Source organism: Carya illinoinensis, chromosome 6 (assembly GCF_018687715.1).
Source record: "Carya illinoinensis cultivar Pawnee chromosome 6, C.illinoinensisPawnee_v1, whole genome shotgun sequence".
Classification (NCBI taxonomy): Eukaryota; Viridiplantae; Streptophyta; class Magnoliopsida; order Fagales; family Juglandaceae; genus Carya; species Carya illinoinensis.
The window spans coordinates 31,443,691-31,460,375 of record NC_056757.1 but is presented as its reverse complement, the minus strand read 5'-3'; the positions used below and the strand labels follow the sequence as shown (position 1 = coordinate 31,460,375).

The following is a 16,685-nucleotide window of genomic DNA, read 5'->3' as shown; positions in this document are numbered from 1 at the left end:
GATCCTCTTGGTGAATTTATTCCGGAACATAATCGGGCTCGCGAGGAGTTTCACAAGTGGTTAGAACGAGATAAATTGATGTGGAGGTAACGATCAAAGGCGTTTTGGCTTAAGCATGGTGACAAGAACTCTAAGTACTTTCATATGAAGGCTTCACAGCGACGACGAAAGAACAAGTTGGATCGGTTGAAGGATGGTGATGGCATCTGGCTCTCGGGAGTCTTGAGGAACAAACTGTTGGTGGATTAGTTTCAGTCTCTTTTTGCTAGTTCCAATCCTAGCAGCTCTACTGGTTTTCTGGAAGGTCTTCGGGGCTGTGTCACTTCTGATATGAATGCAGAACTGAGTCAGCATTATACAGCAGCTGAGATTGTGGGTGCGTTATGAGACGCCCCCAAATTCCGTTTGGGATCGGACGGACATTTGAAGCGTCGAGACATGCAACACAAGGTTACCTGCCCCCGTTCATGACATATAAGATGCAATATTCCTAACATGCATCTAACAATATGCAATATTCGCAGCGGATAAATTTTTTTGTTTAGCAATACTATGCACCAAATTGAAAATATCCCAAATGCTTAAAACATATTTCATACATAAAATTCCATTGAACAACTAAGATCACAACACTAGTCCAAAATGGTTATGATCCAAAAAGTAGTAGAGATGCAACTCAATCGTACAAGTAGTAATTTACGTTAATTACTATATCAACATTTATGTCGCACCGTCACTTAGTCAACTGTGTCTAGTTGATCAGCTCCTGATTCTCCTTCAGGTCCTGTAACAAGATCTACCATTCGGGAGGAATGGTAGTTGGGACTACTAAAGTGAGATTTGATTACAAATCTCAGTAAGTTAACAAAAAACTTCCACACAAGCTAATGATACATGGATGACAGTAAAAGCATAAATGCATAATCAAATTCATAAGTAATTAGAGCATAACTTAGAGTACAACATAACATAATTCACATAACTTAAATTGAAACATGAACTGAACTTGACTTGACATGAACTTGATCTGAAACTTGACTTAGCATGAACTTGCTTTAAAACTTGAATTAACATGAAAAATACATACTCCACAGTTGTTGTGGCTCCATGTATTTTACGTGTAAATACATACTCCACAGTTGTTGTGGCCCCATGTATTCTACGCAAACTTGACTTAACATGAAAAATACATACTCCACAGTTGTTGTGGCCCCATGTATTATACGTATAAATACATACTCCACAGTTGTTGTGGCCCCATGTATTCTACGTGTAAATACATACTCCACAGTTGTTGTGGCCCTATGTATTCTACGCATCACAATTATAGTAAAATACATACTCCACAGTTGTTGTGGCCCCATGTATTCTACACAAACATAATGTACTCAAGATGAAACGTGACTTGAACATAACTTGAAATACATGACCAACTTGAGATAGAAACATTTCGTAATATGGCATAACATATAATAGACAACATATTTAACATGACATACTTGCAACAGTGAATATTACATGACTTGACATACATGTAATAGATGGCATACTTAGCATGACGTACTTGTAATGTACAGTAATACATAACAGAATATATTATGTAACAGATAAAAATTGATGACAGAATAAATTCTGTATAATAAACAATTACGTGATAACTTGGCGTGGCATGACATATATGATAACACGCATACATACACTGTAGTTCTTTTACTTAGCACACATACACAGTAGATTGCTAGTAAGTTAAAAGCTAACTTACCTCGATCTCCGCGTTTCTTATAAAACCTCAAGCGCGATCACGAGGAACTGTAATTAGTGATTCTAAAAGTTAGTACTAAATCACTAATAATTTGAAATATGGAAAAATACTAACTTAAAGAGTAAAATTTCCATTTTACTTTCTACATGTAGGAAAATGACCGTTTTACCCATAACTTAAGAATTTTGCATACTAATTCCAAAAGTCACCAAAATTCACATACCTCATGTAAATTTTATTCTCAACTCAAATATCAATTTAGAAAAATTTAAAACTAATCACAACTATTAAAACTCCATAGGGCCGAAATTCTCATATGCTATTTTTATTGATTTTTGTTTCCAACTTGTTTTGATCAACCTTTTGATCTATGACTTATAAACATGTGATCTTCAAACCAAACCATCACATGGTTTAAAAAGATGTCCTAAAACATATATAAGCTTCTAATTCAAGATCACATGGTTAAAAATTAACCAAAACATAAATTTAGCCAAGAACATCCACACTTTGGCTTATCTGAATATCTCTTTGCATAAAATTTCATATCTTTGAAACTAACATCAAATATCTTCAAAATAATAATATAACATGTATATAAGATGCTTAGGATCCTCCAATAAAATTATCAAAGTCATTAGAATAGGTTTAGACCACCAAAGAGTTAAACTTTCTCAAAATAGAAACTGTTTTTCTTCTTCCAGTTTCTAAGTTTCTAAATCTAAGCAAATATTTCATCAAAACCTTTAATGATGCAAAAATCCTCAACCAATAGTCATATATACATGTTAACAATACTCCATAAAAATTTCGGACCAATATCTATCCATTAGCTTGGTCAAAAACTCCAAACTATAACATATTCTCCAGTTTATCTCCTAGAATGACCTTTCTATAGTTTACACAATATTTAACTGACCAAATGATCTTCAAATGGGGAAAATAAGATATCCATGTAAACTAGACTAAAAAAGGAACAACTTATATGAATGAGACTTTATGATAAAACACTTACAACAGCTTCGAAATGGGCATGCAAAAGAACTCCTAAAAGCTGTCCGAGAGAGAATGTTTGATATTCTTTTAAAAAAACGTGTAAATGAAGATAAGTTCGTGGGTGATGGCTGGAGATGCTTATGGAAGAGATAAGGGAGATGATAAGGCTGGAGTTGAGAGTTGAGTGTGGTTTTCTCCTACCCAAAATATCTATAAAATATTATCTCAAAATATTCTATCCAATAATATCTATAAAAATCAGCTCAATATATTTTCCAAATGTGGAGTAGACTTGGAAGAGTAAGGTGGCTAAAATCTTTCTATGTGTATTTTAAATCTCTATTCTTAAGATATTTTCCAAATGTGTATTTTGCTTAGGTGTCTTGATCTCACACATTGATTTCCTTCACAATTCCATCTAATGGTTTCTCTTTGTGCCAAGTATCTAATACTATTCATTATGTGTGGTTAAGATCTTGCCAAGTGTCCAAATAAAATATCGCTATCCTAATTTGGACATTTCACACTATGATTTTGAAAATACTGCGCTCAGTACATTTACCGAGGTTACTATTCACTCCAAAAATAAACGTAATAAACTTAGTACTGAAAAATTCTAAATATTCAATTAAGCCTAGTGGTGTAGACTATAATGTATTCTGACACTTTTAACTATCTCAAATAATTAAAATCGCATTTCTGGCACCATAGTGAGTGATAACACTAACTATGTTGACAGGCTAAAATTTATGCGATTAGTCGATTCGTGTAAACTTACAGAGTTTTCACGAGGTTCCTAAAGTCAATAGAAATTCCTTAATTGAATTTCTAGCGGGCTGTTACACGTTATCTGAAATGAATCCCTCTACTGCTCCTGGCCCGGATGGGATGTCCTCGGCTTTTTATCAGAAATATTGGCATGTGGTGGGCCCTTCAATTCAGGCTACGGTTCTTCAGGCTCTCAATTTAGGTTCCTGCCTTCCTCCCTTAACCATACGTATCTCACTCTAATTCCAAAAACTAAATGCCCTGCTGTGGTTGCTGATTATCGCCCAATTAGCTTGTGTAATGTTGTTTATAAGCTTATTTCTAAAGTTATTGCGAACCGTTTGAAGAAAGTGCTTCCTTTTATTATTGGGGATTCTCAAAATGCTTTTGTTCCAGGTCGTTTGATTACGGATAATGTATTAATTGCCTACGAGTTAATACACTTCCTAAAACTAGGGGTGTACAAGAAACCGGCCAACCAACCTCCACCGACGGCAACCGACCGGAACCGGCATGAACCGGCGAAGAACCGGTCGGCCGGCGGTAGAAATAATCAGGAAACGAGGTCGGTCGGTTCGGTTCCGGTTCGACCACACAGGAAATCGGTAAACCGACCGACCGTATATATATATATATATATATGTGTGTGTGTGTTTTTAAATATATATCTTATATAAAAACGACGCCGTTTCATATGAAACGGCGTCGTTTTATTTAAGACCACATAAGTTGGACAACGCTGTTTGGTCTCAACCAAACGGCGTCGTTTGGTTGGGAACGGGTTAGGGTTATTACCCTTCCCGTTCCCCCGTTCCCCGCTTCCCTCTCCCTATTCTGTTCTGCCCCCCCCCCCCCCGGATTCTCTCTCTCTCCGATTCTCTCACTCCGTGACGGTCTCAGTTGGACGCCGCCGCAGGCTGAACCGGTGAACCGCCGCAGCCCATCTCTTCCTCCCTTGCAAGCCGGCCTCTGTAAGTTTTCTTGTGATTTTTCAATTTTTTTGTTCTGTTATATATATTATTCGAAATCTGTTTGTTATATAGATATAATTTCTTGTTTGTTATATTATAAATCGTATATATAAAGGGTAAATCTGTTTGCACATCTACTTATATAAATCGTATATATTAATCTTTTATATAATTATATATGTAATGTATATATATAATGTATATATATTAATCGTATTTTATATATATAATTATAATGTTATATTATATATATCTATTATATATAATAATATGATTATATATGATTATATATGTATATATATAATAATCATATATAATGTATATAATCTGTTATATATATAATGTTATATATATAATCATATATAATGTATATAATCTGTTATATATATAATGTATATATATTAATCGTATTTTATATATATAATTATAATGTTATATTATATATATCTGTTATATATAATAATATATAACTATATGATTATATATATAATGTATATATATATATATAATCATATTTTATGTATATATATATAATCATATATAATGTATATAATCTGTTATATATATAATGTTATATATATTATATATATAATGTATATAAATCTGTTATATAATTTGTTGTGTAATATGTATATATATAAGAGATTAATTATTTATATAAATTGAGAGAAGATGAGTGAACAACTTAGATTAGAGTCTTAGACTTGTGATGTTTGCCATGTTGCAAACTAGCTGCTGGGATATTTTGTGTTATGTTTGCCAATTTTCAAATTTGTGATGTTGTATAACATTTATATTTTGTTTTATAATTTAGATGGATTCTTCTTCGTCTCCTATTGATGTTGATACAAATGAAACTCAACCAACCATTAATTTGGAAGATGTGAGAGAGACCAATGTTTCAAAACCCCTTACTGCCCCTACTAGTAGTACTTGTCCATTACCTAAGAAACGGAAAGGGACGGACAAGTCGATTGTATGAGATCATTTTATGAAGGTGGATGGTTGTCCTGTAGATGATCCAAAAGCTAAATGTAATTATTGTGGCAAGATGTATCCTTGCCACTCAAAGAGGAACGGAACTTCAACGATGCAAAATCATTTGCCTTCATGTCGTAAAAATCCCCATAAACGTGGACCTTTGGATAGGTATCAAAAAACATTGACATGTGAGGCATCACCTGAGGAGGGGATTGGAGAGAGTGATGGTAGTACATTAAGGACTCTTGTAACTCACAAATTTAGTGAAGAGATTGCGAGGTTGGCTATTGCAGAAATGGTAATTTGTGATGAAATGCCATTTAGAGTTGTTGAATGACAGGGATTTAGAAAATTTGCTTGGTCTCTTGAACCCCGGTTTAAAGTTCCATGTCGTGTCACAGTTGCAAGAGATTGTATGAAGTTGTATGAAGTAGAAAAGGGGAAGCTTAAAAAAGTGTTTAGAGATGGTAGCATGAGGATTTCCTTGACGACAGATACATGGACATCAGTACAGAATTTGAATTATATGTGTCTGACTGCACATTTCATTGATAAGAATTGGAAATTGCAGAAAAAAATAATTAACTTTTGTTTAATCCCTAATCATCGAGGGGAGACCATTGGAAGATATGTTGAGTCGTGCTTGCTTGATTGGGGTATTGATAGAATATTTACTGTAACTGTTGATAATGCAAGTTCGAATGATACTGCAATTTCCTATTTGAAACAGTTTTTGACAGGAAATTTGTTGGGGGGTAAGTATATGCACATGAGATGTTGTGCTCACATATTGAATCTTATTGTGAGTGAGGGTTTGAAGGAGTGCAATGATGCAATTACAATGGTTAGAAATGCAGTGAGATATGTGCGTTCATCCCCAGCAAGATTAGAGAAGTTTAAGAGATGTGCAGAAAAAGAAAAAATTGATTGTAAGAAAATGTTGTGTCTTGATGTACAGACATGATGGAACTCAACCTATTTGATGTTGGAGGCAGCTGAGAAGTTTGAGAAGGCTTTCAGGCGGATGGAGAATGAGGATTATAATTTCCTCTCTTACTTTGATGATGGGCACATGGGACCTCCTAAAGCTACAGAATGGGAGACAGTGCGGGTGTTTGTCAAGTTTTTAGAGATGTTTTATGAAGCCACTACGAGATTTTCTGGATCTTTATATGTGACAGCTAACACCAGTTTTTTAGAGATTTGTGATCTCCAAACAGAATTGATTATGCTGAGTGAGAGTACTAATACTTGTTTGAAGAGTATGGCCATAAACATGAGAACCAAATATGATAAGTATTGGGGGTCGTTAGATAGGATGAACTTGTTCATGTTAATTGCTGTTGTGCTTGATCCACGAAGCAAGTTAGGACTTCTTTCTTTTCATTTGAAGAAAATCCATGATGAGTTTCGTGCTGAGGAGTTGGTTTCGAATGTGAGACAGGTATTAGCAGATTTGTATGAAGAGTATAATGCTACATTCGGTTCCACCACAAGTAATCCAGTTTCTCAGCCCCCTCCAATATCTAGATCCATGAATGTTAGTGATGGCAAACATGAGACCAAATGGTTCAAGGAGTGGTATAGGGCATCTTCCACCATGGGATCTAATATTACCAAAACTAAAGTGGATCGATATTTATCAAATGCTTGTGAGGCACTCAGCGAATCATTTGACTTGTTGACTTGGTGGAAAATAAATGAGGCTAACTATCCTATACTTGCGAGGATTGCACGAGACTTATTAGCCATTCATGTTTCCACAGTTGCATCCGAGTCAGCATTTAGCACGGGAGGTCGTGTGCTTGATCCTTTTCGGAGTTCGTTGGCTCCGAGAACTGTTGAGGCACTTATTTGCACTCAAAATTGGTTAAGGCATCCGGCAACACACATTGATATCCGAGAGGCGATGGATAATGTCGAGAATTTTGTAGTAGAATCGGGTAATGTTTTCAAATTTTCATTGTAATTTAATTTTGCATATTTTTCATAATATGAATTCACTAACATTTGATATTTTATTCTTATTTATTCTTATAGAGTTGACCGCACAATCGAACGTGACAAGTATTGACGATTGAAGATTGAAGACTTGAAGCAATATTTTTCATTTATTTATGTTATTTGTTGTGCTTGTATTTTTGCTATGCTTAAGACAATTTGGTTTGTTTTTCAAATTTGTAATATGTAATACTAAATATCTAGTGAAGTTGTTTTTATTTATTTTTAATTATGTAGTAAGTAATATAGTAATTAGTTAGTTAATATGATGAATGCTTTGGTTATTTATTATTTTTATTTATTTATAATATGAATTATGATAAATGATGAATTATTAGTTAACAACAAAAAATTAAAAAGATGTTGGATGATGAATTCAGGAAAAATATATATATATATAACAGAAAAAAAAAAAACCCAAACATATTGGATAAAAGGGCCAAAACAGGGCCTCAAACCGGGCCCAAAACCCACGGCCCAAACAGGGGGAACCGACCGGAACCGGCCAGCAAAGGAACCGGCCGGTTTCCTTCCCCCAGCACGGTCGGTTTCGGCCGGTTGCTGTATTGGTTTTTTAAGAGCCTGTCAGTTTCGGTTTAGGCCTAAAACCGAAACCGTCCGGCCGATGTACAGCCTACCTAAAACACAAGAAGCAGGGGAATCAAGGGTATATGTCTTTGAAACTGGATATGAGTAAGACTTATGACCGGGTGGAATGGTGTTTTCTTCGGAAGGTGATGGAAATGTTGGGCTTTGAGTCGGGTTTTATTTCTCTTGTGATGTGCTGTGTTCAAACTGTATCTTTTTCAGTTTTGGTTAATGGCGAACCCAAAGGACCTATTTTCCCATCTCGGGGGCTAAGATAGGGACCCTTTGTCCTCCTATCTCTTTCTATTTTGTACGGAGGGGCTATCTTGTTTGTTAAATCAGGCTGGTCTACGACGGGATATTTTTGGTCTGAGAATTTGTAGAAATGCCCCAACTATAAATCATTTGCTTTTCGTGGATGATAGTGTTATTTTTTGTAAGGCTTTGGTGGCTGAAAACAGAAGGGTACAAGATGTGTTAGCCATTTATGAAAGCTGTTCAGGCCAGAAAATTAACAATGAAAAAACATCTGTGGTCTTTAGTTGTAATGTGGGGCTGGACCTTCAGGAAGAGATCCGTCATTTATGGGGCAATGGTGAAATCTAGCAATATGAGAAGTATCTGGGCTTACCCCCTATTGTTGGTCAATCCAAAACCCGGGCATTTCAATCTATCAAGCAGCGAGTGTGGCAAAAGCTTCAAAGTTGGAAGGAAAAATTGTTGTCTCAAGGGGGTAAGGAGATCCTATTGAAAGCTGTTGCTCTTGCGATCCCAACTTATTCTATGAGCTGGTTCCTATTGCCTGCTAGTTTTTGTTCAGATTTAGAGGCTTTAATGGCTAGATTTTGGTGGGGGCAAAAGCGGGAGGAACGTCACATTCATTGGGTTAGTTGGCAACATATGTGTGCTGGAAAGAGTAGAGGAGGTTTGGGGTTTAAGGATCTTAGAAGTTTTAATCTTGCTCTTCTCGCTAAGCAAGGGTGGCGGCTGCTGCAAAATGAGAACTCGGTGCTGTACAAACTTCTTAAAGCCCGATATTTTTCTCAACCTTCCTTTTTGGACTCTAGTTTGGGGCATTGTCCTTCCTATACATGACGGGGCATTTGGGAGGCGAAGCGGTGGTTACGGGAGGGCTGTTTTTGGCAGCTTGGTGATGGGCAGAATATTAAGGTGTGGCAGGATCCGTGGGTCCCGGGTCATAGGTCATTGTGTGATGAGTTGGGTCCTGCTATGAATCTGTCTTTTGAAGTAGTGGCTTCTCTGTTTCTCGGAAATGCTAGGGGGTGGGACTTGTCTAAGCTCAGAGCTCTCTTCAATCCAATGGTTGTGGTTGAAATTCTGAAGGTCATGATTTTCCCTCCAGGTACTGCTGATAAGATGATTTGGGGACTAGAGCGAAGTGGTATTTTCTCTGTTAAAAGTTGCTATAAATTGATTATGTCCAAGTCTAGTGATACAACAGCTGAATGCTCCTCAATGGGTCGGTATATGCGTTTATGGAAAGCTTTGTGGAGGCTTCCTGTTCCTAATAAAATTAAGATCTTCGCATGGAGGGCTTGTAGGGACAGTTTACCTTCAAAGACTAATTTGCAGAAAAAACATGTGCTCCCTTCTGCATCGTGTTCTTTCTGTCTCCACTCTTATGAGGATTTATTGCATGCTGTTTTTGGTTGTGCCCAGATCCGGTTTTCATGGTCCCAGTTGTTTCCTTTTATGGATTCCTTTTCACCAACTAGTTTTACTGATTTGGCTTTATCTTTTGTTGAGACTCCATATATTCATTCTCTGGCTGGATTTTTCTACATTGCTTGGGCTTTCTGGTTTAGGCATAATAAATGAGAGTTTGACCATGTTTGTTTGAGTCCCAGTCATCTTATTTCACATTCTTTGGGTCTGTTGCAGAGTTTTAAATTGGTTGCTCTTAAATCTCAGCCCCAAACCCGAACTCATTTCTGTTGGCAGCCTCCTTCTTCTGGGGTTCTTAAACTGAACACTGATGGTGCCCTGTTTTTTGACCTTCACAAGGCTGTTATTGGTGTTATTCTTCGGGATTCTGCTGGTAAGATCCTTATGGCTGCTTCTAAATTGGAATTAGATGTTATTGATCCGGAAGCTGTGGAGTTGTTAGCTATTTTCCGTGGCTTACAGTTGTGTTCTACAATGGGTATCTCACATCTTGTAGTAGAGAGTAACTGTTTGCTTTTGGTTGAAGCTTTACAACAACACACCATGCTTAATTCATTGCTTGGAAACTTGTTCTTTGAAGTGCAGCGACTCTCTAGTCTTTTTCAGCATGTTTCCTTTACTCATGTGTATAGAGAAGGTAACATGGCAGCACACTCTCTTGCTAGATATGCTTGGAGAGTGGAGGATATGGTGATGTGGTGGGATAGCATTCCAGACTTTCTTTCTCAAGCCTTATGGCTTGATAATTGTCTGTAATTGATTCTATTTAATGATATTGTTCTATTTCTATCAAATATATATATATGAGAATTATTACAGACACAAATAGATTACACAAAATAAACTCACAAACTAATGTGGTTTCATGAAATTCATTAGATATACTTTATAATAAAAATAATTTTACAATCTAACGTATTACATCAAACCATATCAGTTTATAGGTTTACTTTTATATAATTCGTTTGTGGTTATAGTATTTTCTTATATATATACACATATACTCTAACATGATTATATCTCTTTAGAAAAAATCTATAATTGGCTTAATGCTAATGATTTCTCAGTATTTATCATTAAGGCCTGAAGAAATTGGCATTTAAGCCATTGTAAGATAAAGTCCAGACTGCTGCAACAACTAAAAGAACACTGAAAACAATGCCTAAGCAACCGAGCCCCAAGCTAACACACCACAGTACACTCTTTGAGCGGGGTTTCTTCATGGAAAGCCACATGAAACAGGGATAAGCAAGCGTCAAAGGCAACGCGATGCCTCCTATTAGAGGACCTAACCTTCCCAAGAATGGAAAAGCCACTGCTATAAAGAAAGCCATCCCTCCAAAGAATAGGCGGAGGCCCGTCCGAACCCACCTCGGACACCGTTGTTTCTTCTTGGTCGTGTACCTGAACTCCAAGTTGTCAAAAACTGGCATCGCGTAGATTTGGAATACACATAAGCAGTTCACCAATACTAGAAGATAGATGAAGCCCATCATGAATTTAGAGGTGTTGTGTCCATGGAACTGCGAAAATGCAGTCAGCAATCCTAGTCCATTATGAGGTATCTGGCATTCAGAGAAAGCAGATTGTCATGATCAAGTAGGAATATTATTGTACAAAAGGTTGATGATCAGAACTGAGAAGAAATCTCTGCTTGTGGTGGGTATTTATGCAAATATCACGAAAGTTGAAAAAGATAAATTTGCTTGCCTTGTTTCCATAAGCCCAAAATCCAGAGATTGCGAGGGGTAATTGGCACATGATGGCGATTACTATATAAGATATTGTCACTCCTTTGCACATAGGCTTGTGGGATGGATCTTTTGTACTCGAAGGCAATGTTCCCTGCAAGGAGTGCAGATGTTTCAATCCTCTATGCAGCATTGAGATCGACATGAAAAATTATCATTCGTTTGGTGCAGAAAAGAAAAGACGTATATAATGGCATCAATTTGAGGTATTTCTCTCTCTTGATCAATTATTTGATCCCATGTTATTCATTTCGGAACATGGAAACAGGAAAGAAAAAGAAAAGGAGATGTTTAGATATGGTAGTCACTTACCTGTATCTCGAGTATAACATTGTGACCTCTGAAAGCAAGAGCAATGATCCCAAGCGCATTGAGAATACTACTGATCTTGCCCATCATGTTGGAGTTCATCGTCACAGTCTCAGATGGACTGTAGGATACGCCGCCGGCGGGCCTTCCCTTAGTGATAGAGAGAACCCAAATCAGAGCAGGGTATAGGATTGCGGTGATGGCTCCAATCAGAGAGACCGGAGCCAAGGAGTTGAGGTTTGGCAATTGGGCCATCAGAATTGCCATGCACGTAAACACCAAGAACCACTCTGCACCGTTCAATGACTTGGCGTGACACGTGGACCCACCGTCACATACAGTCTTGAACAAGAGTTCCATGGTCCCACCTCCCGTGATAATCAGCGTGACACACGTGCCGCCGGATAAGTACATTGTCGGGAATAAGGCAAGTAGCTTCCCTAGCTTTGTACCTACAACATTAACGCTTCTCTTAAAGCCGGCCATGCATGTTGTCTTCAAATTCAAATGTAGTAAATCCCTTAATTCTTTTCAAGCTTTAAATTCAACAAGATGGTGTCAAATAGATCAATCCTGAATCCTGAACTCGAACTCTAACCTCACATTTCTTGTAATTTTAATTGAATATTACACGTATTAAACTTTAATAAAAGTGTGCAAATAAAATTTTTGTTAAATATTATATAAAATGGGTTACTGAAAATATATTTTGTACTAATTAATTACCAAATGCAGCCATTGAAAGGTGGAGGTATCTGCTGAAGCGGATTCCGGGGAGCGATTCATGAAGTCGTGTGAGAAGCCATATGGTGTAGAGCTGCCACACAAATGCTAGGGACCAACATATGATACCCCATGCCCTGCATCAATGCAATGAAATTAAAATCAAACCTACTTAAAACTATCATGTATTCGATTGGTGTAATTAATTAATTTCAGCTCACTTTTTAAAGCAAAAATAAAAGGTCATTCGTAGAAGTAAAAGATTAATACTACGTATAGTTATGGAGTACGTAAAAATCGCGTAATCATTTTGAAATAAAGTATATTATCAAAAATTTAATTACTTTCATATAGATTCCATATTTTCTCACATTTTTTAAAAGAATTATGTAATGCTAGTGCATTCCACAACCGTAAATATTATTTTTCTTTTTAATATAATAGATGATGCAATCTTAATTGATATAAGTGAAAGAAAACAAATAATTTACGATGAAAACCAATATAATTGTTTGTGTTTCTCCACGATACATGCAAAAAAGAATGAGAAAAGGTATATCCAACTTTGAAGCTAGCAGCTTCTCGATCGTTGATTTGTAATACTAATTCGAATACAATATTAATATGACTCCATCAAAAGTTAAATCGATTGAGAGATGACATAATTGACATGACGAGGGTGAGTGGTACATGGGACCCAATGTTTGAAATAATCGCATGTACAACAAGTTGCTGGTGATCATATATATGTTATCTTTTGAAAGTCAAATTAATACGTACACGGAAACCAAGTTCCTCGGCCTCTTGCAGTGTAATTAAAAATATTATAAGAAAAATAGATAATTACGATTAATTTATAACAATAAAAAGAGTATTACTCTTTTCGTTATTATAAATTAATCGTAATTCTCCGTTTTTCTTGTATTGAGATATACTATAAGGTTATAAACTAACTACTTTAAATTATTCGATTCTCTGCAATTCAAATCCGAGTTCGTATTTAATTAATTTCATGTGAAACTGAACGTAATTACGTTTCAAGATCAGTGTTTATGCGGGTGTATATATACACACACACGACCCATATAAATAAATATATACAGGAGCTCAGTTTCCTGCAAATCAAGACCAATTGATAAGAAGTTGCTTTGACCTTTGATTCCCTAAAACACATGCAAAAAACACAAGACCTAGACTTCCCTCATGAATTAGGATCTGACCAAGTTGTTTTGCTACACCTATATCCTTCTTTTCCCTCGAGTTTTGCCTTAAATGAGCCAATTTGCGCTGAATCATGTGCATGATAAAGTGTGTGTATATATCTATATATATATCACTGGAAAAAGAGGAAGAGGAGGAAGAAGAAAGAATCCTACCACCCAAGAGTGGCAAATGCAGCAGGAAGCAAAAGGGCTTGCATTCCAAACCCGGAGCACAGTATATGAAACGTGACAGAATAAGTGTTGCCATTTCTGGACTCGGTGATCGGAAGCCAAGCTTCTTGATCATCTTTTGAGACGTTGACGATCTGATCGACCGTAACCTGGCCAACTTGTAGATGATGCTGTTGGCAATAACAAAGGCTCATTCTCTGGAGACAATCAAGACAAACATCAAGGAGAAAATCAAGACAAGCATCAAGGAGTTATATATGGCAATACAGATCATGATAGACGTTCTTAGGATTTGATTTGTTCTAAATATAGAATGTACAGACATTGTTCCATGTATAGCATGTACAGCTATTGTTAGTGATTGTATCTTTCCATACTTGTAAAGATTTAATAAAGACTTCAACGCTGTCTTTGAAGACATTTCTGTCTAAAACCTTCTCCGATGCTGCAGCAGTAGTTGTACGTACCAGCAATATTAATCTCTCTCCAGGGAGTATCATGGCTGTATTATTATTAATGGTACAAATTAAATTACCTGCAGCACTTGCTGATGAGGATCTTCTTCCAGGCTTTTGGTATTGGAATATTTGTGGACAAGTATTATATGGTCTGCTGCTGCTTCTGCTCTGTGATTTTCTTCCACAAATACCAGTACTTGATCCCCATGGCTGCTGTTCTCCTCTCCTGATCCAGTGCTACTTCTTCTATTCTTAGTTCAGAAGCTTTGCTTTAATTTAATTAGACCGATCGATGCTCCGTGATATAAGTACCGGTGTTGTGCGTTCGTGTCTCGTCTTTGTGGCCGCCGTGGGGACAGGTGTACATGAATGCAATTAACCAATTTTTTTTTTTTAAATTTCACTTTTAAAAAAAAATAAAAAATAATATTATTTATTAATAAAAAATAATTTTTCATATAAATCTTAATTTTTTTAAATATGTATTAACTTATATAAATATAAATATCATTTCTCTAATAAAAATTATCATAATTTATTTCTTAATCAAAGAAGGGTCAGTGAGTCGTGGCGAGTAGGCATGCATGGCGTGCATGAATATTTGATTACACTGCAAAAGTGACGGCATCTCAGTGATGTCATCATATCATCTTGAGTGAGTATAGAAAGAGGGGTGGGGTGCATTAATTGGATTAATTACACTGCAATCCTATTTTTAATTTCAAAATTTTTATATTAGTTGATATTATTCATTTTAAATTTTACTTTATCATAATAATTAAATTTAAGTAACTCGGTATTTCGCTTATAAATAGATAACCATATTAATGTGAATAATAACAATTGAAAAAAAAAATGTGAATAATAACAAAATCTAGACTTTTGGGAAATTTCTTTTACCTATTACTTGTTATGTTGGCTTCGAAAACATTGGGCCAACCAAAACGAAGAGTTTTTCAACTCAGTCACAAGATATTGGGTGTGCTTCAAATGCGAGAATTAATCTTTCGTTTGAATGTTGAGTTAAATTAAATTTTTTTATTAATAGTAATGAGTTGAGATAATGAAGTGAATTTTATAAAACTGACTTAAGATAAATTTAGATGTGCTTAAATATTAAAATAAATTTAGATGTATTTTTAGAAAATTGAAAAACACGATGAATTCTGCATTTAAAGAGATGTTGGGTTAAAAAAAACTTTGGATCCCACATGTAAATAAGTTTTGGGTTGAGATAAATTTAGTAATTTGAAAGTTGAATGTTTAGATGTTAAATTCAGTTGAAAATTAGATCGAATTCAGTTGATTTCATTTCGGTCCAAATTCTAAACGGGGCCTAACTTTGCACATAATAGTAAATACATATAACTGATAATAAGTAAGATTCGTCTTTCAAATGTAAAGAGGTTCCTCTTATTGAGGGGGTAAGATGACCAAAAAGCCGTTGTTTCTTCTCTAAATAGAAAAACGAACAAAAAAGGTGACAAGAGGAGGTGGACAAGGAAGAAGGTGAGTGAGAAAATAATAAGAGCATGATTAAGCTTGAAGTACCCTATTGTGGGAAAAAGGATCCCCTTGTGTTTGGGTAAGAACTTGAAGGTCTTAAGTTATTACTCTTTTGATACTGTCTAAAATATTTACACAAATAGTTATAAATGTTCTAGCTCACTTGATGAGTCTTATTATTTTATTTTATTTTTCCATTTGAGCATTTCAAATTCAGGTAATGACTTAAGAAAACATTTATGATAAGAAAGAAAAGGTAGGTGGCATATTTCATGTGCATAATACAAGGGCATTATATGAGCTTCCTAGGTTGAAGGAAGAGAGACTGCCTGCCAGGCCTTGCACATACACAATATAACTATTCTTAGATATTTTTATATTAGTTCACTATTATTCACAAACTATTTATTATTATTTCACTACTATTTAGAGATTATCTGATATACTTTTAGTATCCCAATAGAGCCTTAAGCATGTGAGTTTGAAATTTGTCTTCTCAACCAAGGCCTTTAAGTTCAATCTAAGTGTCCATAATCTTGTCTTTTTTCCTTTACTACTTTCATGATTTAGGCAGAATTCATGTTTTCCTTCTCTTTTATAAGCATAGTTCTCTGCAAAAATTGATCAATAAGGTTCGACTATGTTTTAACTTTATGTTCCTATGGCATACGGTTTAGGAATCACACATCTCCTAGCTATATATCTTTGATTCTTTGGCACTCTTAACCTCCACTTATTCATAGAAGACAAGACAGTACTGTTTTGAACTTGTAGATAACTGTTACATATAC

The 16,685-nt window shown here is 35.6% G+C and overlaps 1 protein-coding gene across 1 annotated transcript; it reads right to left on the bottom strand.

The window, feature by feature from the left end:
- Positions 1-10,614: 10,614 nt before the first annotated feature.
- Positions 10,615-14,607, bottom strand: LOC122314247 (lysine histidine transporter-like 8). The gene is made up of 6 exons (XM_043129722.1): positions 14,466-14,607; positions 13,913-14,127; positions 12,540-12,673; positions 11,817-12,265; positions 11,464-11,598; positions 10,615-11,318 (listed from the first exon to the last, which is right to left on the bottom strand). The coding sequence occupies exons 2-6, from the start codon at positions 14,122-14,124 to the stop codon at positions 10,830-10,832; spliced, it is 1,419 nt and encodes a 472-aa protein (XP_042985656.1). The 5' UTR covers positions 14,125-14,127; positions 14,466-14,607; the 3' UTR covers positions 10,615-10,829.
- Between the last annotated feature and the right edge of the window lie 2,078 nt (positions 14,608-16,685).